The 21,287-nt window shown below is 43.6% G+C and overlaps 1 protein-coding gene across 7 annotated transcripts in view; it reads left to right on the top strand.

Moving 5' to 3' along the window:
* The window catches only part of CADPS (calcium dependent secretion activator), a 389,541-nt gene that overhangs the window by 74,770 nt on the left and 293,484 nt on the right, over window positions 1-21,287 (top strand). For all 7 annotated transcript variants that reach the window (XM_073350983.2, XM_078853539.1, XM_073350980.2 and 4 more), the window contains exon 2: window positions 1,717-1,830. In XM_073350983.2, coding sequence (XP_073207084.1) covers window positions 1,717-1,830 — 114 coding nt within the window. The remainder of the gene's footprint in view (window positions 1-1,716; window positions 1,831-21,287) is intronic.

The following is a 21,287-nucleotide window of genomic DNA, read 5'->3' as shown; positions in this document are numbered from 1 at the left end:
AGAGCGCCGCTTTACTGCATTCTATCTGAATTCATGTTATATCGGGTCGCGTTGTATCGGGGTCAAGGTGTACATTGTATTAATTACACAATAGGTGGCTGGTCCTGGGGCTGGTCTACAAACAGATTTTTGTACCCATTTAACTCCGTTTAGACATGAATACAGTTAAATCAGTGCAACCTCATTCGTGTGGATTCAGTTATACTGGTAGAAAGGTGTTTATAGCTTGTTTCAGTGTACCAGTTGGGATTTGGTTAGCGTTTGGGGTTGTATCAATTTTAAACTCCGTTTCTAAACTGATGTAGTTAGAGCTGTACAAAAACTGTGTGCTGGTTGCCTTAAGGCCACAATAAGCCTGCTGTAAGCTTCCTGTTGATGTCTCTGGGCCAGAATCAGTGGAACTATGCCATGAACTGTGGCTTTAAAGTTATGTCAGCTGTAGATGGATCAGAAAATGGTCTGACAGTTAAAATGGCTTGATCTGTGCTGATTTGGGGTTCAAAAGGTGTGCAAAATGAATGTAATTTAAATGCTTTTTCTTTCAACAGGTATCAGTAGAGTGAAAATTGTTGTCTAAACAAAGTTTATGGTCAAGCCTATTCTAACTTGGGTTTAAAGGTGCAAAACTGCTTCTACAATAGGTGCTAAGTGGTGTTGCAAATTCAGTCCTAAGTGGGCCAAATTGTATAACTGTATTTCTACCAAAAAAAAAATCCTACTTTCTTTCCTAGTCAAGGTCCTAAGATCACCTTCGAACTCCAAGTGTAAATTATGTTGTGGTTTGTGTCACCACTGAACCTGGCCAATATCCTGCGGGGGGGCTTAGTTTGACATTTCACTTACCTGCTAAACCTTCCAAAATGCTTTTGGGCAATAAAGAAAAACAGCTGCAGTCCTTGATACCTGCACATGTACCCTGATTCCTGCACCTTCATGTGTATCTTCATCATAAGCAAAGGATGGAGTGTCTGTCATTCTGTGGCAATGCTGAAGCCAAAGTTGAAAGGACAAACCACTAAGACCCAGACCCCAAAAGGTATTTAGATGTCCAGCTCCCATTGACTTCAATGGAAGCTAAGAGCATAAATACCCTTTTTGAGGATCAGGGCTTAATAGGTAGGATTCTCGATGTCCAGCTTAGTTTTGCCCTGTTATAGTCTCCTCCTGCAGTTGCGTAGCATACTTTTACCAGATGCTCTTGTAAAGAGTTTTCCCTAAAACAAATTCAGTACTTAACTATTTAGTGCATACATTTTAATCAACATTTTATCTTAAACAACAAGAGGAAAGAAAACTAGAAAAAAGTGAGTTGAAAAAATCAAGATTGTTCCAGGTGATTCATATTACAGGTGGTTAAGTAGTTCTGTTCAGAAAATTCCCAATTTGGAAGAGGTAGCAATTGTGTGCATTTTGTGTTGGAAAGAAAATGTGGATGTAGCGGGTTGTTGCCCAGAATTATTTCAGATGTTCTTAGGAGTGGCTAACAGCATGAATATACTTGCCAGGATGAAGGGGTTTGTAGCTTATTCAACCTCTATTATTGCAATAGGCAAAAGACCATGTGGTAGAGGTTTGCCTCATGGTTGCACTGGTATGGAGCAAGGGTGACCAGCTGTTACAAGATAGAATATTATATAAGGTTATTTATTTGGTTATTTTAATTCCATCATTTCCATTTTGCTAACTAATCTCTTTTCACTTGAAATGTCTTTGCAGATAAGCAAGCAGCAGCTCCAGATAGTCAAGGATCGATTCCAAGCATTTCTCAATGGAGAGACGCAGATTGTGGCTGATGAAGCTTTTATTAATGCAGTCCAAAGTTATTTTGAGGTAAGGCGTGATGGTGAGGCAATTGTTGGGCATGAAATATACAAATGAGCACGGCTCACAACGATGTCTTATGAACAAGTGTTGCATGGCCTTTTCTGCATTAATAGTCCCATCCAAATTTCTTTGGATATGCTTGGACAGCCAACAAATAAACTCAGTGCTATTTAAACCAAATCTCCCAAAATATTTTAAAGAAAATTAAATTATAGTTCAACAGTTAAACCATCTGTGTTAAGTTTAGTGCCATGCTAAATGTGTACTCCTGCATAATGTATCTAAATACTTCACGTTCTTACTCTTGCGTTAAATTCTGTCCTAATGGATACCTCCACATTGCTGTTGAGGTCAGTTGGGCCAAATTCTCCCCTCCATTCAGCCCAGTGGTATGTGTAGAGAAATATTAGGGATGAATGTAGCCCACTGGGGTGACGTGGAATGTAGAAAAGAGAGAATATGGCTCTTTGAGGGTACTGTCATAATGTATGTGGTGACCCAATAAGAATAGCAAAGGCCTTGAAAAGCTTTACATATTGCAATAGAGGGAGTCGTGTCTCATTCAGAGATGACACAGATTACTTGCTAATGACAACCACAAAGACTTCAATGCCCCAAATGCTTCAGTAAAATTAGTCAAAAGATAAAATTTATAAATATTTTATTGACAGCCACTAATAGTACTTAATAATACACTTACAATCCTGTTACAATTCAGAAAATGTTTTGTTGGGGGCATTTTAAGGCCGTAAAATCACATCTATCCTTCCACTCCCTGCTAATATTTGTTCTAACTAGCTATTTGTACATTAAAGGGACATTGACCACGTTGGCTACTTCAGATTTCACTTACCTATTTTTTCCTGTTAACAAATTTACATTTCCTACTTTTTTCGGCATATTCCCCAGTCTACCAGCATATATGCACATTGCATATATGAACTGTTTGAACAGCAATTCTTCCTTTGTGTTTTTTTTTTCCCAACCAATCCAGTAATCCAGCTCTCATGAGTAACTTTGTAATAACTATAGCTGGTTGGTAACTTTTTTGACAGAAAATGCACTTTCTGCAAAATCAAAATTTTCCATTTGGAAAACTGACTTGGCTGAAATATTTCGTTTTGGGTAGGTTCAACCCAAATTGGAATAGTTAATTTAGTAACTGACCCAAAATGTTCAGCTGTTTTGAAATGAAAAATGTCAATGATTATTTATTAGCTGTATTACCATGACACTTAGGAGCCCTATTCATGGAGCAGGACCCCATTGTGCTAGGCACTGTACAAACACAGAAAAAGAGTATACCTGCTCCAAAGAGCTTACAATCAAAGTATAAGACAAGAGGAGACAGATGGATATAGACTCGGGTTGCCAACTTTTTAATTGTACAAAACTGAACACCCTAGCTCCTCCCCTTCCCCGAGGTCCTCTCCCCCAGTCATTACATTTCCCCCTCCGTCGATGGCTCGCTATCCCCCACCCTCACTCACTTGGGCTGGGGAAGAGGGTTAGGGTGCGGGAGGGGGTGAGGGCTCTAGCTGAGGGTGCGGGCCCTGGGATGGGGCCAGAAATGAGGGGTGCAGGATGGGGCTGTGGGCTGGGGCAGGGGATTGGGGTGTAGGAGGGAGTACAGGCTCTGGGGTGTGGCTGGGGATGAGGGTTTGGGGTGCAGGAGGGGGCTTCAGGTTTGAGGGGGCTTGGGGCCTGGGCTTATCTCCAGCAGCTCCCAATCAGCGGCGTAGCAGGTAGGCTAAGGCAGGCTTCCTGCCTGTCCCGACTCCCCGCTGGACAGCAGATGCAGCCAGCAGCAGGTCCAGCTCCTAGATGGAGGCGCAGCAGGCAGCTCCACACGCTGCTCTTGTCCGCAGGCGCCATCCCTGCAGCTCCGAATGTCTGTGGTTCCCAGCCAATGGGAGTTCAGAGTTGGTGCTTGTGGCAGGGGCAACGAGCAGAGCCCTGTGGGCATCTCCCATCTAGGAGCTGGACCTGCTGGCCACTTCCGAGGCGCAGCGTGGTGCCAGGATAGGTAGGGACTAGCCTGCCTTAGCCCCACAGCATCGCTGACCGGGCTTTTAACAGCCCGGTCAGCATCTGTGAGGGTCCCTTTTCGAGCGGGTGTTCCGGCTGAAAACCAGACACCAGACAGACAGCACCAGAAAAGAAGTGAGGCCATATTGATAAGCATAATAGGCAGCGGTCTCAGCATACCATCAGTCTAAGAAAACAGGGAACTGCATTTCCCTATCAGCACGTTGCCTTCTAGGAGTTGTCATTCCAGCCCCCATTGTCAGAGCCACCCTTAAGATTTATGGTGCCGTACGTAGTCTTATTAAACTGGTGCTCCTATGCCTGACTTGCTCTTAGCAACACAAACGTAATCTTACAGTGCTGGAAAACTTGTCACATGCACTTTATTAAAACCAATTTAAACAAATTAAGCACACTATAATGCTAATGGACTATACTTCTACTAAAGTAGTAGCGCTATGGAAACCATTCTGATTTGATAGAATGATACAAATATATATATTTTTTAAAATTTTGTCAACATTATATTGGAAATTTCTATGAAGAGGTATTGAAACAAGGATTTGTTTTTAATTAAAAGCAATCTTTCTGCCTTTATAGGCTGCAAAATCAGTAATAATCTCATCATATGACAAAGACAAAGTGATGTCTTTTTCGATTGCAAGAATAGCAAGACCAGTCAAGTGTTCCTGACTCATTGTAGAGTGGAGATAGTTTTTAATGAGCTTTAGTTTTGAGAAACTCCATTCTCCTGATGCTACTGTTACAGGAATTGTCAGTAGAATACACGTGGCAATGTACACATAACAAGTTTGCTGGTATGAATAAACTGTACAGTCTCCATCACAGACTTTGCATGTGGCACCATTGATGACGACGTACTCAATTTTGTACAGTTCAAGTCCATTTAAATCAAAACTATCAATGTGCTTCAAGAGGCTCTCTAGGTTCTTGCACTTCTCATTAGCTGCTCTTGTTTTCCTATTTTGTTGAATTTAGTTATGTCATTCAAAACCCCAGACTGTTCATGGTGTGCTCATAAGGTATTAAACCTTTCATGAACCGCAGATATTGCTTTATCCATCACAACATTAGAAAATTCAACCTCAAATTTCTTTTCTGGATCTTCTATGAGCTCATCTGCTCCTTCATATTCCACTTGCCATTTTTTCCTCTAAACTCTCGTCATGGTGGACATGGAAATTTTGGTTCTACACCAAGTGCCTCTGCAAACTCTCTGGCTGTAACCAGTGCTGCTTTCAATCCAGTTTCTCTGTATTTCAATAAAAAAGTCTTGTGTTTAGTAACGTAAGAGTTGAATCAAGCTGCATCGCTGGACTCTGCATTATTTTGCTTATTCTTGTTAAAATCTCAAGTGTGTCATACCAGATTATGGCAGATGTTAGACACTTGAAGTTGGATATTTCTGAGGCCAATGATTGTGCTTCACTTTTGGCTTTTGGATCTCTGGCTTCTTCCGAAATAACAATCAGTGCTTCATAAACTTCGCTTTCCCAGGGTGTCTCAGATAGAGGCTTTGACATGTGCTTTGAATATTTGAATTCGGAGTCGGTGCTTGGGGCGGGAGCAGCGAGCGGAGCCCTGTGGCCCCCATCCCCCCTGTCATAAATATAAAGGGAAGGGTAAACCCCTTTGAAATCCCTCCTGGCCAGGGGAAAGCTCCTCTCACCTGTAAAGGGTTAAGAAGCTAAAGGTAACCTCGCTGGCACCTGACCAAAATGACCAATGAGGAGACAAGATGCTTTCAAAAGCTGGGAGGAGGGAGAGAAACAAAGGGTCTGGGTCTGTCTGTATGCTGCTCTTGCCAGGGACAGAACAGGAATGGAGTCTTAGAACTTTTAGTAAGTAATCTAGGTAGGTATGTGTTAGATTATGATTTCTTTAAATGGCTGAGAAAAGAATTGTGCTGAATAGAATAACTATTTCTGTCTGTGTATCTTTTTTGTAACTTAAGGTTTTGCCTAGAGGGGTTCTCTATGTTTTTGAATCTAATTACCCTGTAAGATATCTACCATCCTGATTTTACAGGGGGGGTTTCTTTATTTCTATTTACTTCTATTTTTTATTAAAAGTCTTCTTGTAAAACACTGAATGCTTTTTCATTGTTCTCAGATCCAAGGGTTTGGGTCTGTGGTCACCTATGCAAATTGGTGAGGCTTTTTATCCAACATTTCCCAGGAAAGGGGGGGTGCAAGTGTTGGGAGGATTGTTCATTGTTCTTAAGATCCAAGGGTCAGGGTCTGTAGTCACCTAGGCAAATTGGTGAGGCTTTTTACCAAACCTTGTCCAGGAAGTGGGGTGCAAGGTTTTGGGAAGTATTTTGGGGGGAAGGATGCGTCCAAACAGCTCTTCCCCAGTAACCAGTATTAGTTTGGTGGTGGTAGCGGCCAGTCCAAGGATAACGGGTGTAATATTTTGTACCTTGGGGAAGTTTTGACCTAAGCTGGTAAAGATAAGCTTAGGAGGTTTTTCATGCAGGTCCCCACATCTGTACCCTAGAGTTCAGAGTGGGGGAGGAACCTTGACACCCCCTACCTAGGAGCCGGTCCTACAGGCTGCTTCTGGGGTACAGCGCGGTTCGTTGAGTGGAAGCTGAAAAGAGCACGTAAATACATTGCAGCAAACCAAAAAAAAGAAATAGTTTCTACAGAAGACTTGGCCATATCACACAAAATCATATTAAGGCTGTGGCATGCACATGGAACAAAAAAGGCTCGTGGATTTTCTGCCAGCAATCCAGCTTGCACACCAGAAATGCATCCTCTCATATTGGTACCATTATCGTAGCCTTGTCCTCTAATGTTCATTACGGACAATCCAATTAGTTTTAGTTCATTAAGGAGAGCTTGAAGTCCAAAACCTGTAGTGTCCTCTACTTCTAAAAATGTGATAAATGATTCCTTAACTGTAATCTCTGCTGAATCACTAATGTCGACAAATCTCACTACTAATGACATCTGTTCTTGATGATTTATGACCGGAGTGCAATCTAGAATTATGGCAAAATATTTTGCCAAAGAAACAATTTTGTCTCACTTTACCACTCATTAGCATGATCAGTTCATTTTGAATTGCTGGTCCCAAATAGCGGTCATGTATTTTCATTTACTCTTCAGAGATGTTCATTCATCACGGTCAGATTTTCCCAGCAGTTGTAGAAGACCCCAAAAAGTGCCATTTTGGGGCTGGTATAATTTCTCAACGCTTCCTCTAAAAGCAAGATCGTTTGTTGATAGATATTGAACAATAGATAATAGACGTTCAAGAACATGACGCCAATGCTGCTTCTCTGGCTCCAGCAATCTTTGATTTGGACGTCAAGAGTTATCTGATTTTTTTTTTTTTAACCTTCCACTCAGCTCACATCATTTGTGCATACTTTCAATGTGGTGGTATGCCTCTTCATGTTGTAGTAACATGTGACTAAGATTTTGCCAATCTTTAATACCCACGGTTGCTATGTTAAAATTGTAACTGTTGAAAATCTTTCATGGGAAACAAAATACAGCATCCTTGCATTTAGAGTACACAAGCCACTGTCTGTTGACAATTTCACCGTTAGAAAGTCTTTTGTAGTAATTGTTTTCTGTGAATTTCCTACCTCTGATGTCTTTAGGATATTCAAGACCTTCTATTCTCACAGGGCCTTTCTCAAGTATAATGGTGCATAATTTGTTTAAAGATTGCGGCCATGCACCAGTGTCCTCTATATCCCATGCTAGTACAGTTTCAACTGTTTTGTGTCTGCATCTGTTTAAAATGATTGTTCCGTGTTTTCTTGAGTTCCTTGAGCTTTGTCTGCATAAAAATTTTCTTCAGCAGTTACCTGATGATCTCTATCAACTTCGTTGTTTTCATGATGTACAAACTTAAGTATAGAACCCTTCTATGCTTGTATAGCTAATTCTATTTCATCTTTCCGTTTTCTTTTTTGCGACCCAGAAAGTTGTTTTCAATATGACATAACTATGACGACAACTTCATTTTTTGAAAGAAAACTGTTTAAATTACTGTCAGATTATCAGAAATATTATTTAAAATAACTAATATAGGATAGACGTGAGTCTGTGACCTTGAGCTAGTGTGGAGGCACCTCAAAGGCTCTGCACCCTGGCTGAGACACAATAGAGTTGGAAGCCCGTGTCATTTTTACAAAGTCACTTTTTAGTTTTAAATGTGTAGTGGACATCAGTCTTAATGTTAGTTACAACTCTCTGTCAACCTTATACTGTAACTAGATCAATGGCATTATCCAGTTTAATAAGCTGGGTTTCCAAGCAGCGGGAAAATAGAACCCTAGTTTTATTCCTAGGTAAAGCACAAAGGGACCAAAATGAAGCCAGCACAGAATCATCTCATCTAGATTAAGGTAGGACAGAAATGTTACTATCCACTAAAATTAGTGCAGCATGGACAGACAAGCTAATTTGTTTTTCCAACCTAATATGCCCTTGTTACAGAAGGACCCTCTCCAGGTTTTGTCACTCATCCTTTCTGATAAACAATGTCAATTATGACTCTGAACTTCCATCACCAGTTCATTGTACACAGACAACTGAGTAATCAGATGCTGATAACTTCTGATCACTTGCAATCTTGACTGGATATCAGAGCACTGTGTTAGCAGCACGACTGCCTGAAGAACCACTCTTTTCCATCAAGAGCTTATTCAGAAAAAAAAAAATTCTTTGAGCTATTTCTGTGTTGCACCCACACCTCTAAGCTCTGCCGGTTCATACGTCTGACCTTAATATTGTCCAGTCCGTAAATTGTGCCTTATATTTGTTTGGAAAGAGGTTGGCAATAGCACCACGTTTTAGGCACGGCCAGAAATACATGATAAATCCGTGCCTCTAAAGTTCCATCAAACACTGACATTTTCACAGCTCTAGCCTGATCTGCTGCACGGATTCTTCACAAGGAAGTGTCCCTGGCCTTTTTAACTCCTATTAATCAGGTATTTACTCTGACAGTTGGACAAAATATTGTGAAAACCTAAGACATTGGCTGCGCAACCTGTGGGCTGGCAAAAATTATACTGACTCGCTAGAAAAAAAGCAAGAGAATCTTAGTACGATATATGGTCACTCTCTACACTAGTCAGGAGATGAGCATATTACAGTTGTTGGAGGGCCCTGTTTAGCAGTAACAGGGCTAGAGGAAAGCCTGTCAACAGGAGAAGAATGCGCATTACACAGGAGCAGCAAAAGGATATCACTGGAGCTGGTGCCACCCGGCCCGCCTCACCTCACACCAGCCGGGAGAGAGTCGCACAGGTGAGTTTCCCCCGCCCCTTCCCAGAGACCTCAGCAGAACCCTCCCTCAGAATGCACCACCGCGCCGGTGCGTTTGGCTCTGCGACCCGAGCCTGCTCTGACCTGCCTGCTGTCCCGCCCGGCAGTGGTGCCCTGCGCAGCCCCCTATGCCTAAGGACGGCCCTGCCCGTCGTCTCCCGTGCCTGGAAGACTACATTTCCCATACACGAATATGCTGATACCTCTCCAGCCAAGGTACATAGTGCATCAGGGGAGTCACATGAGTCTGGGTGCATTTTGGGAGATGTGGTTTGGGAGCCTGATGCCTCCATTCTCCTCTCTGAGCCAGGCTCCCTGGCCTGACTGGCTCCCACAATACACATAAACCCATGCGACTCCTTTGCTTCACCACACAGCTCAATCAGAGGCCAGTCAGCCCCATTGCCTTATGGGAAATGTAGTCCTCTAGGGAGCCCAGCCTATAGGAGAAATTAGGGCCAGAACTGTTTGTTTTTGTGAGTTCAGGGTATGTCTGGGCTACGGTAGAACAGCTACAGCACTGCAGCGGTGCCACTGTAGTGTAGACGCACCCTACCTCGGTGGAAGGGGTTTTTCCATCAATGTCGTTAATCCATCTCTCCAAGAGGTGGCAGCTAGGTCCTGGAGGAGCTCTTTTGTTAACCAAGCTCCTCTGTAATGGGGATTAGGTCAACCTAACTACATCGTCTGGGGCATAAAATTTTTCACAGCCTTGCCACTGTAGCCAGGCTGATCTAATTTTCAGAGTAGGTCTCAGAAATTTAGTAAGGGACAGAGCCGTGGAACTGGCTTCAGTTTGGCAGTCTGTAGGTGTGGTGAATGGGCCTGAATCTCATCTCGCACTGGTTTTACATCAAGCAAATCCATCATCTCCTGCTGCTCTCATCAGGCCTGATTCTCCTTTTGCCTAAAGGAGTATACTTTACATGCTGAGGGGATGTGCGGTGTGGGCATACTCGCTAAATCTGTCTTATCATATAGCCTACAAAATGTTCGCTTATTTGTTTTTCCCAGCCGCACCCTCCTTCCTGCTTCCTCTGAGCGAAAGTTACTTATTGTACAAACTAATGGCCTTTTACTGAAAATCGATGGCAAAATTCCCATAGAATTCAATGGCATAGGAACAGACCCTCAGGGACTATCAGAACAATGCAGGTTCCACTGCTTTATCAGTTACACTTCAAGTATAAAATGGGCTGATCAGAATATGGATGTAACTTGCATCCTCCTTCGTTTTTTCCTTTTCAGAAACCATCCCCACTTTTCCAGGAAAATATGTAAGATTCTATAATGGGGATTGCTGTGTTTTTTATGAGAGTGCTTGAAATTGCCTTGATGGATGCAAGATTTCATAGATACTTCACAAGGCAGTTAGTTTGATCTTGCATGGGTTTAATAGTTCAGTTGTTTGTGTTGCACAGTGGCCTCAAAATGATCTAGTGGCACAATTAGTGATTAGGAGTCCAATTAATGTAATAGAAAACAGTACGACGTGGCTGGCCTGGTTGATCCAACGTGTTTTCCTTGCAGTGAGCTTTATAATTGGTTACTCTGTTGCATTTGAAAACACTTTTATACATAGTCCTTAAGAAACCAAAAACTGCTCAGAGGGATTGACATCAGTTGTTTTGAGCAGATTACAAAAATGACTCTAATTTAGTCTGATGCAATTTTGACTTTTCTGTTGTATTAAATGGAGAGTTGAAAATTGCCTATAACTGAGCGACCATATAGCATATAGTAACTTTAATAAGGCATCCCTTCAGCAAATGTGTTGAATAATGGGGTTGGTTTTTTTCCAGTTGTCAAATGATAGAAAACAGTTGGAAGGCAATAAAAGAATTAATGTGAAACTGGGGACAAGTTCACCCAATAATACTCATACGTTTAATTCATATCATTTGCACAATTCCAAGGCCATAAACCATAATTAGGAAACATACTGCTCTAATTATAAAAAGAAAAGGAGGACTTGTGGCACCTTAGAGACTAACCAATTTATTTGAGCATGAGCTTTCGTGAGCTACAGCTCACTTCATTGGATGCACTGGATGAAGTGAGCTGTAGCTCACGAAAGCTTATGCTCAAATAAATTGGTTAGTCTAAGGTGCCACAAGTACTCCTTTTCTTTTTGTGAATACAGACTAACACGGCTGCTTCTCTGAAACCTGCTCTAATTATGTTCCTTTTGAAAGAAAAGTAATATTTTGACAATTAACTAGATTTGGTAATGAATAGTCTTCATTGTACTAATTAGTCTTTAGGATTAATCACCATTAAATCCGTAGTTGTTGACATGTTGTCATTTAGTACAGTGGATGTCTTTATAACCTCACTTTGTACATTTCAGTCTAGCAGTAAACCAGGGCACAATTCCATATGATTCTAGCTTCACATGTTTACATCCACATACAGAATGTATATGAATGGTTGTGTAAAATACATAATGATGCAAAGCTGGGAGTGTTTATATTGTCCAACCTCCATACCCGTGCTTAAATTTGAGGGCTGTTAATTCAAGGATGTAAGCAGATCAAATCAGTCAGGGTAAAACGCACGGAGAGACTAGAAGACTCGAGAGTTCAAAATCAGCATCCTGAGTTGCTGCTGGAAATGAATTGTAAGCAAGTGCAGATGCCACAGTGTACTGTGAATGTTGTGCTCTCTGAGAAATATCACTGTGGGCAGTCTGTGGGCTCTTGCTGGAGTTTGAGTGATTATTCCGGTGAATTTGGGATTATTGGCAAAATTTCACGTTTTCCTCCTGAATGGTCTCTGGGTACTGTAACAGGAGTTTTCAGTCTCTCTGTATGTAAATAGCTAGTTAGATTAGATGGCACTAAAGAACATACAGCTCTGGTCATAGCTTTCGGAGGACCACTGAAACTTCTTGTGCACTGCAAATGGCTTTCTTTGTGCAGCTCTTAACACAGATTTTCACACCCTTCCTCTGAAGGGAAGAAGGACTTGTCAGAAGGGGGATTGATTTATCTGAGCAGCGTAATTTATTTTTATCAGCCTTCCTGCTAATCGTCTTTCTCTCTCCAAGCTACTCACCATAAAAGGTGAAGATCTAGAATGGTTTATAAATTGTTGAAGTGGAGAAAAATTCAATGGTAAAACCTTGAAGAAAATTTAAACTCCCATGCATGATAGCAAAGGGCAGCAACTGCGGTTGTGCAGGGAAACATATAATTCATCCCTGGTTTAGCTTTGCTGAATTGGTCTAATGATCCCAGCTCTCTCTCTTCTCTAGGCAGATAGGAACAGAGTAATTTTCATCCCTCATCCGAAAAGGTATTACCAGGGGATTGTCAGTTTATCACTGCTTCATTGAACACATGATCTTGGAGAGAATGTTTCCAAGATGGCAGTGGGATTTAAGACACACTTAACTGATTGTTTAGATGGGACTGACTGTGAGAGGAAAAAAACAGACTATTTAAACCCAGCTGTGAGGAAAAAGAAGGGGGGAAGATGATGTGAAGTTATTTGCAGTTTCTCTCCACTTCTTTGTTGAAATCTTGTTCTGACCAGCTCCAGCATACAGTAGATTTTGCTTATTAGTCACTCCTTGTTTGCCAGCAAAAAGTTGCCATTATCCTACAGTTGCTAATAAGGAGAAGGCAGGTTTGTGCGGCTGCAGCTGGGGGAAGAAGTTCTGAGATAGGCCTCTCCTGGCTGCAGCCGTGCAAACCTGCCTGCGGGAAGGGCAGCATCGGGGTGGGGACTGCAGTCTGGATGCTTGAGCTTTCTGCAGAGAGCAGGGGCCAATGGAGCTGTATGGTATCTCTCCCTGCACTCTCTGGGGTCAGGGCTCAGCATGTCCCAGCTCTTCCTTCCCTGGCTGCAGCCCCAAAGAGTGCAGGAGAAATACCATCTCTGGAATCATCACCTCCAACACCTCCTTCCCTGGCCGGAGCCATGCAAATATGCCTGCAGCTGGGGCTTTTCTTCCAAAACAAGTTTTCAGTAGGTGGCATGCGATTGCCAATATCAGAATCCCTTTCCCATTAAAGTCAATGGGACAGGATTGGTTCCCGGCAAAATGTTGCTATTAAGTGGAAATTACACTTAATAGCAACCTCAATATTAACAATCTACTGTACTTGTAACTGACCTGTCTAAAAATATACATTTTAGCTTCTAATAATTTAGCTTCCAGCAAACACTTGAACAAAACCTACAGAACTGACAATCCTTTGTTCCTTTGCAGATAGGCACCCACACAGGTTCCACTGATGTGGCCATACTGCTAAAGTGAGAGCAAAGAACCTGTCATGGACATTACTACATTTCACACAATCTATTGCTGTGCTCTGGTACGGCAGGTTTTAACCTTCTGTACAAAAACCCCTTGGTTATGCAAGTAATTCGCTGTCTGTTGTTCCTACAAAGGAAGCCTGTTTCTCTCTCTCTCTCTGGCCATCCTGACCAACCGGGCAGATGAGAAAGTGTACACAGGAAAGATGTTTTCCACCACCCCGAAACAATCTTTTCACTGGTACCTCTTGGGTTATTGCCACATACCAATCTGCCAGGCAAGCACCTCAGTTCTACTGCATGTTGCCACCCACTCCTGTTCAACTGTAAGTGCTCTGCACTTCCATAGAGCTTTAGGCTGGAGCTGGTCGGTCTTTTTACACGGAAACAGTTGTTCGATGGAAAATGCAGTTTCCACTGGGGGGGGAGGGATGTTTTGCTGGCTTTTTTTTTTAATTATATATAAATATTCTGTCAGTGAAAATGGAAACAAAATATTTTGTTTCAGGTCAGTTTGACACTGAACTGCATCTACCTATATGGCAGTGGTGCCTTATGGGAGTTGTAGATCAGGCACTTACTTGACCTTATTCTCTCCTCTGAGCCAGGTACCTTGACCAGACTACATGAGACAATGCAATCTCCCTTCTGATTGAGCTGTGTGGTGCATCCTGGGAGTCACATGGCTGCCACATAGTCTGGCCAGTGAGTCCAGCCCATAGGGAAGAATAAGAGCACCAGGCACCCAAACTACAGCACATGTGAGGCTCTCTGACACCTGAGGTCGATGCAGTTGAATGTCAGACTGACTTGAAACAAAATGTTTCAACATCTCCAAGCCGCAGTTTTTCAGAATTTTGTTATGCAAAAAATTTTAATACTTCAGGTTTTGTTTTCATCCTGAATTAGGGTGAAAACCAAGGTTGAAATAGAAAAATTGCCTGTGTGGTACAAATTCCAAATTTTTTACTCCACTTTACTCATGGTTTGGTCAAGATTTGCAGAAAGCTAATCTCATGGCAAGTAGGAGTTGTGCAGCATTGCCTGGGAGTGAGGAAACTGTAGTTCAGGAATATCCAGCACCCAAGTCAGTCCGTTAAATGCAGGATGTGTTTATCAAACAGCTAATTGAGCAGCACAAAACTCACTGATCGTAAAGAATTTATGAAGGCTACATTCAAAACTTATGAACCATGTAAGGAAGAATCTAATCAAATGATACATGTCACTTTCAATTCACTGTCGAATCTGCTTGCTATATTTTTGTTAACAGGGCCTTGGAGAGTAGAGTAGAAAATAGGGCACAAACCTTTTGAATGTAACTTCTACACCGTAATATGGCTTGTTAAGCATTGGCCTGGAGTACAATGCAATTTGGCAGAAGTGTACCAAATGCATTCTTAATATTCAGGTTGCGTTGGAACTGGATCCTAAAATAAACTGGATGGCTGGGATATTTTGTGCTTGAAAGTTGACAGGCACCTTCTTAATATACAAAACTAGCTTGTGTTTTATGATGTCTGAAAAAGACATCTAGACCCACTTCTTCAGAGGTATTGAGCCACAATCCTTTGAGGATCTGGGCCATAGTACCTCAAAGGGACTGGATTCCCATCAATTCAGCTTGTATCCAAATCACTGTTGCCAAGGTCCAATAGGAAGATTATTGTGTATATAATGTGAGAGTGCCCTAAAAATTAAAAAAAAAAAAAAAAAAAAAACACCCTGGCCAACAGATTTTTTTACACTCCTTGATGAAACAGCATACCCCAGTTCTGTGATACTTCAAATGCCAAACTACACTCACCGCCTCACATTAAAAATCTGAACATTAATTAAAAATGTAATTGCTGTTTATGCTTAAGGGCACTGTGGAGACTTTGAGCAAATGAAAAAAATGCTTTAACTTTTATGGAAGAGCCAGAGAAACTACAACAGGGCTGGGTATGCTTTTCCCATGGCTATGGCATGGTCAGGATACTCTGCATCTGACCCAAACTGAACTCAAAAGCAATGTCACAGCTACCTTGAAACAGCCCTCCTTTCTAAACGCCCTGAATGCCCACTGTGTCTGTTCCTTTTACCTTTTTTTTTAATTATAGCCTTTAAATGGAGATCTGTGTTTGGAGTTTATACCAGGGACAGTAACAACTAGTAGTTCCTATGACACTACCTCCTTGTTTTACCAGTGGGGAAACTGAGGCACGGGGGGGCAGTGAGTTGCCTGTGGTCATCCAGCAGACCAGTAGCAGAGCTGGGAATAGACCCCATGTCTGAGTTTCAGGTCACTGGATCACACTGCTTCCCTGATTGAGTTTGGTTCCTGGCATGTGTGTCTGGCTCTTAGCAAGGAGTTGTAAAGTGTAGACCCCAAAAAACAATAAGCACCACACCTGCTCCTGGATTCACGAGGTGGTGCTTTAGTATCCAGTGTTCCCCCAGAGCAAGGCCAGCTCCCAAGGGGTTGGAAGGAAAGCTCTTTTTTCCCCTCTACTATGTGCCTCCAGACCAGGGACTATGGCCATGCCCCTTGCCCACACAGCTTAGGGTGGAAGCCACCCAAAAGGCCATATGGAAGAAATGGTCCCAGTCTGCTGCCTCTGCACATACCAGCGGATCTAGGCAGCCACAGAGGGTGGTACATGTTGTATCCTCTGAAGGGGGGATGCAGCAGGCAGGCTCCCTGTCCAGTGGGGAGCTCCAGAGGGAGGCACTGCCCATTTGATTAGCTCCATGCACCACTCTGGGCAGCATTGCCTGGCCCAGTGGCACCATGTGCTGCTCGCTCTCCTTTGGCTGCAGCTGCTGTTACTATGCAAGGAGCATCAGCTGAGTGCTTAACACAGGCATGTCCTTTAGGGAGGCCTGTGATCACCTTTGCCTGCAACAGCTGATGGACGGACAGGCCGTTAACACCTCTCCCATAGCAGCATGTACCAAGCACAAGCCTTCTGCCATAGGGACCCAGTCTGGTCCATAGCGTGTGTCTATAGTCATTCTTTCTACCTACTGAGCTCCTCTGCTGGATTGTCTCTTGGTGTCTTTATAGCTCTCTGCAAACTGCAGCTAAACATTGCACCCAAACGAAGTCATCTCCAAATGAATAACCTGGGGCTGGCTCCCTTAGGGAAGATGATGTCTGTCAGTTGGAAATTTAGGGTATGTCTACACAGCAGTCGGGAGGTGTGATTGCAGCTTGTGTAGCCATTCCCAAGCTATCTAGTCCTAACCACCCATGATCCTGGGTATGTACACATCCCATGCCACCATGGCTTTAGTGCTATTGGTTCTCAAGCGAGAGCAAAGGTAACTTGGGTGTGTCTACACTTGGTGCAGTCACACCTCCCAACTGCAGTGCAGACACCCTTATATAAAGGAGCATGGTGAGGAACTTGTTTATGACAAACACAAACAAGTTGGCTTTCAACAGAGTGAGGGTGGTGGTGGATAAATCAGACCAGCTGACTAATCCACTGTTCGTTTTTATCTAGAGACTATTCTGTATTGCTGCCTATTTCCCACGGTCATTTCTCTTGAATGTCCCTTCAGTTTACATTTATACATTAGAAATCCACGTACCCAACACTGTGGTTGGATAGCCTGAAGAATCACAGGATTTGCTTTGGGAATGGGGGAAACTTCTTTTTTAGTCAATCTGGAAACTTTATCACTGACCATCCCAGCACAGGACATAACCAGTATTACAGGTTTGAAAGGTTTCTCTGAACATTCCTATGCAGTGTTAACATGCAGCTTAATCAGTTCTCTGCATTTTGTCCCCTCACCAAAATTCTGTCCTGGCAGAATGAAAGGGGAATAGATTAAATGTGGGGAGCCTGTGGGGTGTTTGCTATCATTGCTCTTCCTTGTTCTGGTTCTGTGGAAGTGGCCATGGTCTCTCCCGTCATTTGACTTGGGCACGTGTGATCAATAATTTTATGAAGAAAGAGGGCTTTTTTCATACTATACCAGCTTGATTTATGGTAATCTCTACAGCACTGCCATCAGATGAAAAGTCTAGTGAACCGCGCAGGCTGTGGCGGGGGGGTTGCAAAACGTCTGTGATGCTGTAGAAATATTGCAAACGCCACTGGGACAAGCAGACTTCAAAAACGGCAGTGCAGGGAGCCAACACCTTTTAGCTGATGGACTTTCCACAGCCTGGCCACACACGGCTCAGCTGGCTTAGCATAGATACACAGTAGAGTAGAGATTGGACATTTTGAATATAGGCTGCAAGACTTTCTCAGCCTTTCTCCTGTTCACGGGATTCTTTGTTCAAAATGTTTTCAGTGGAAGTCGGAAGAAAATGATGCGAGTTCTAAAATATCTGTTAGAAAGTGAGTTTTCCTTGCAAGGATCCTGCAATGGAACAAAGGACTGAAGCCTAATCACCTAGCTCATGCTGCCACTCCCACAGCAGTCACTGGGATTACTCATGTGCAACTGGCAAACGGGAACTGGCTTCAAATGCATCACACTTCTGTATCCCCTCAGTAAAAGCACTTCTCCGTGAACAGGTGTGAGCCATTATGGCCTGGCTGTTACCTGGACACTGATATAATTCTGACCCGGTAATGACCAGGCATAGCTGCTGCCATTTAGCCATCCAGGTACCTGATTACATCTGTACTTACTCATACCCATTACCTTTTTCCATTGTTAATCATAAAGCTGAAAAATCCTGGATGTAAGTCATACTTTAAATGGCCATTTTACACAGGAATTGGTTTAATGGGTGTTTTGTGGAACTGTTCACATGTGGATGAAATTTAATGTATTAACTAGCTGAAAACCTTCATTTCATTTCTGCTACTTTGCTGTTACCTGCTCAGTAGCTGATAGAGAGACCGAGAGTTGTAACTGCAAGGCCTAGGGTTTGTCAATGGACATGACAATAGGAATAGCTGACTTGCACAGTGAAAGAGGTGTTTGGTTTTCTTTTAATAAATGCTGACATATACACCCATTAGAACTTTGCAGCGATCATTCTTTCTCAGCTGGCCTTATTCATACTGGACATCCCAGAAGCCACTGAGTTCACGGCTTATTTTCCAAAGAAACATGCACCGTCTTCGTGACAAACCAGTTTTCCAATGCCCTTGTGTCAGCATCTCTTCGTACCTCCCCAATTCCCTTCTCTGTCTCACTTGCTGCATTCATCATTTTCTGATGTCCAGCGCCTCCAACCCCTATGTCCTTTATGGATTACCTCCTGCCTTGACCAGCTGATCACAAATCTGTGCTGGTCAAAGCAGACCTCTTGAAATGCTGCATTTTTCTAAGGCATTTAGTTCCCCTTGCTCTGAGGGTTGCCTAAAAACTGTCACTTTGTTAATTGGAATGAAGAATAAATGTAACCTCATTTCACCAGCGAGAAGGTCACACTGCGAGTCCCTTCACCAGCCCTGCCCTTGGCTGACTCGCCACAAGCTAAACGCTCTTATCGTTCACAGATAGGCTGTATAAGTAAAAATCACAGTGTCCACTGGTGAACTTCCAGTGCAGAATCAGTGCCGTTTCAAGTCCCCTTTCACCCTGCTGCTGATGTTACCCAGCCAAAAAAGGCAAAGCTGGGAGACGGGTTAGTGAGCGTGCCCTGGACATGAGTAACTCTGGGACCGGAGTCTGGCCTGGGCTCAGCATGTGTGTAAGGAGGCAGCAGGCTCTCTGACTCTCTCTCCCCAGCACTTACACACCCACGACAAGCACCGTGCTCTTTATGGACTAAAGCCCAACCCCCTTCCCTGACAGATGCATGTGAGAACATAAGCACATCAAACAGCTGGGAATGTTCTGAATGCCATGCTTGAAACACTGTGGAGTGGTATTAAAAACCTCCCAAGTCCTCGGGTCATCCCCGAGGTCTTTAATTATTGAGAGCTCATAGCTACCCCTAGCTGCCTGCACAGCTTCCTCCCACTGTGCTGTACTCCTGTCGTCCTCTGCTTCATGAATTAAAACAGCCGTTTGTTCTCTCCAGGCAGCCGTAGCACTGTGGCTCTCGTATGGGGAGGGTGGAAAGGAGTCTTTCTCCATCTCCCCTACCTTGCTGTTCACATGGCGTTCCCTGCTCTCCATGGGCTTGTGATGTTTTGACCCTTTCTTGTAGCAGGGAGAATATTCTCATCTAATACCTGGTCTGCTCGTTTTATCTACCCCCCCGCCCCAACTTATGTTGTGCTGGGCTTTGCAATAATCTCTTTATAACATGAGACTGAATCAAAATGCACCCTGGGTGTAACAGCCTCTGTTTCAATGGAGTTACACGTTGGCGGTGGGGATAAGAGGCCAGGGGAAGCCAAGCCGCCCCACCAGCCTCATCCTCTTCTCCTGAAGCCCCGCCTCTTCCCCTCCCTGCTCCACCAACATGGGAGCCTCGCGGGAGGGAGTGAAGAGGTAAGTATGAGCGACCAGCCGAATGGCAGGTGGGTGGGCAGGGAGGTCCAGGGGTGGGGGTAAAGAGGTACATGAGAGGCCGGATGGCTCAGTGGGCGGAGGGAAGAGGCATGAGCGGGGCGGAAGAGAAGGGGGTGATGAGGTGTGCACATGATTGGGGGGAACCTCATGGAGGGGGTGAAGAGGCATGGGCATGGAGGGCCTCTGGGAGGGGGTGGAAAGGGGTTGGGCAGAGCATGGGCAGGGCTTCTGGGGGAGGAGGCTGAGTCGGGGTGGGTCTCAGGGCAGGGCCCTGGTCCAAGAGTGCGCCACCTTCCCAAATGGAGGAGTCACATGCCGCCCATGGAGTTACAACAGGAATGATTTTGCCCTTTTCTGACTATGGCTGTAGAATATACTGCTTTTTTTATTTTAATTGTTTTTTTAATCATACGTGATGTTTCTGAGTTAGCCATTGGTTTACAAAGATCAGAAGCTTTTCCCCCATCTTTTGCTCTGTTTCGCCTCTTGGTCTAGAAGGTTTGACCACGATACTGCAATGTTGCTTATGGTCTAAGTAGGAGGGATAAAATCTCAGCATATGAGAGCTTCTGGAGACACTTTTGCCAATGCACGATTTCTTTGAGAAGGCATTCTTTAAGCACAACTACCTTTACGTAAATAATTCAGCTCCTACATGCAGCATCGCGTCTCTCTTGCTATCTCAGCAGGACACTCTGCTGAGGTCTGCTTCAGTTCAGTAGTCACTTCCTTCAGAGAGAGGGATAAGTTGATGTCATGATGTATGGAATCCAAGTCTGCCTTAAACCAAGTTGGGTTTATTCTAGAATCTACCCATACAGACTTCCACCCAGCTTGAGCTGCAGCTTTGTCTTCCCTCTTTACTGGGATATAGTCCCTTGTCAGCTGCGCAAGAGAGTGTCTGAATAACATACCGCAAGTAAACGTATCTCATTACAATTGGCAGCCGTTTTAAAAACCTGAACCAGTGAGGGCCTGGAAAGAGTGTTGAACAGAACTTTGTCATGCAGGATATGGGACTAAAGCCAACTTCAGGGACCAAGGCTGGAACTCAGATGAATGCTATGGAGATTTCAGAGCTGTCCATTCCAGCTGTGTCATCTGTTAATGAGATCTCAAAGCTTCCAGCAATTTTCAGTTCAGCCACCACTCATTAGGGTGAATGCCATCATCTCACACACCTTCAAAGACAGAGATGTATTTTTTTGCCCCGAGGGAGGGATCTGTGTGAGCGATTCTCTCCTGGGTGGATTCTTCTCCTTCATCCTTTAATCTCTCCCATCTCTGTGGGGAAGGGGTCAGTGCTGACAGGAGGTGCCTAGGAATGGAAGAGCGTAAAGAGATGTTTTTAATGTAGTAGCTATCACACCACCAGACACTTTTCATCTTTATTGCTTGCCCTCTCCCTGCTCATGCAGACAGATAAAACAAAGCCCA

The sequence above is a fragment of the Lepidochelys kempii genome, chromosome 7 (assembly GCF_965140285.1).
Source record: "Lepidochelys kempii isolate rLepKem1 chromosome 7, rLepKem1.hap1, whole genome shotgun sequence".
Classification (NCBI taxonomy): domain Eukaryota; kingdom Metazoa; phylum Chordata; order Testudines; family Cheloniidae; genus Lepidochelys; species Lepidochelys kempii.
This window is presented reverse-complemented; position numbering and strand designations above follow the sequence as displayed.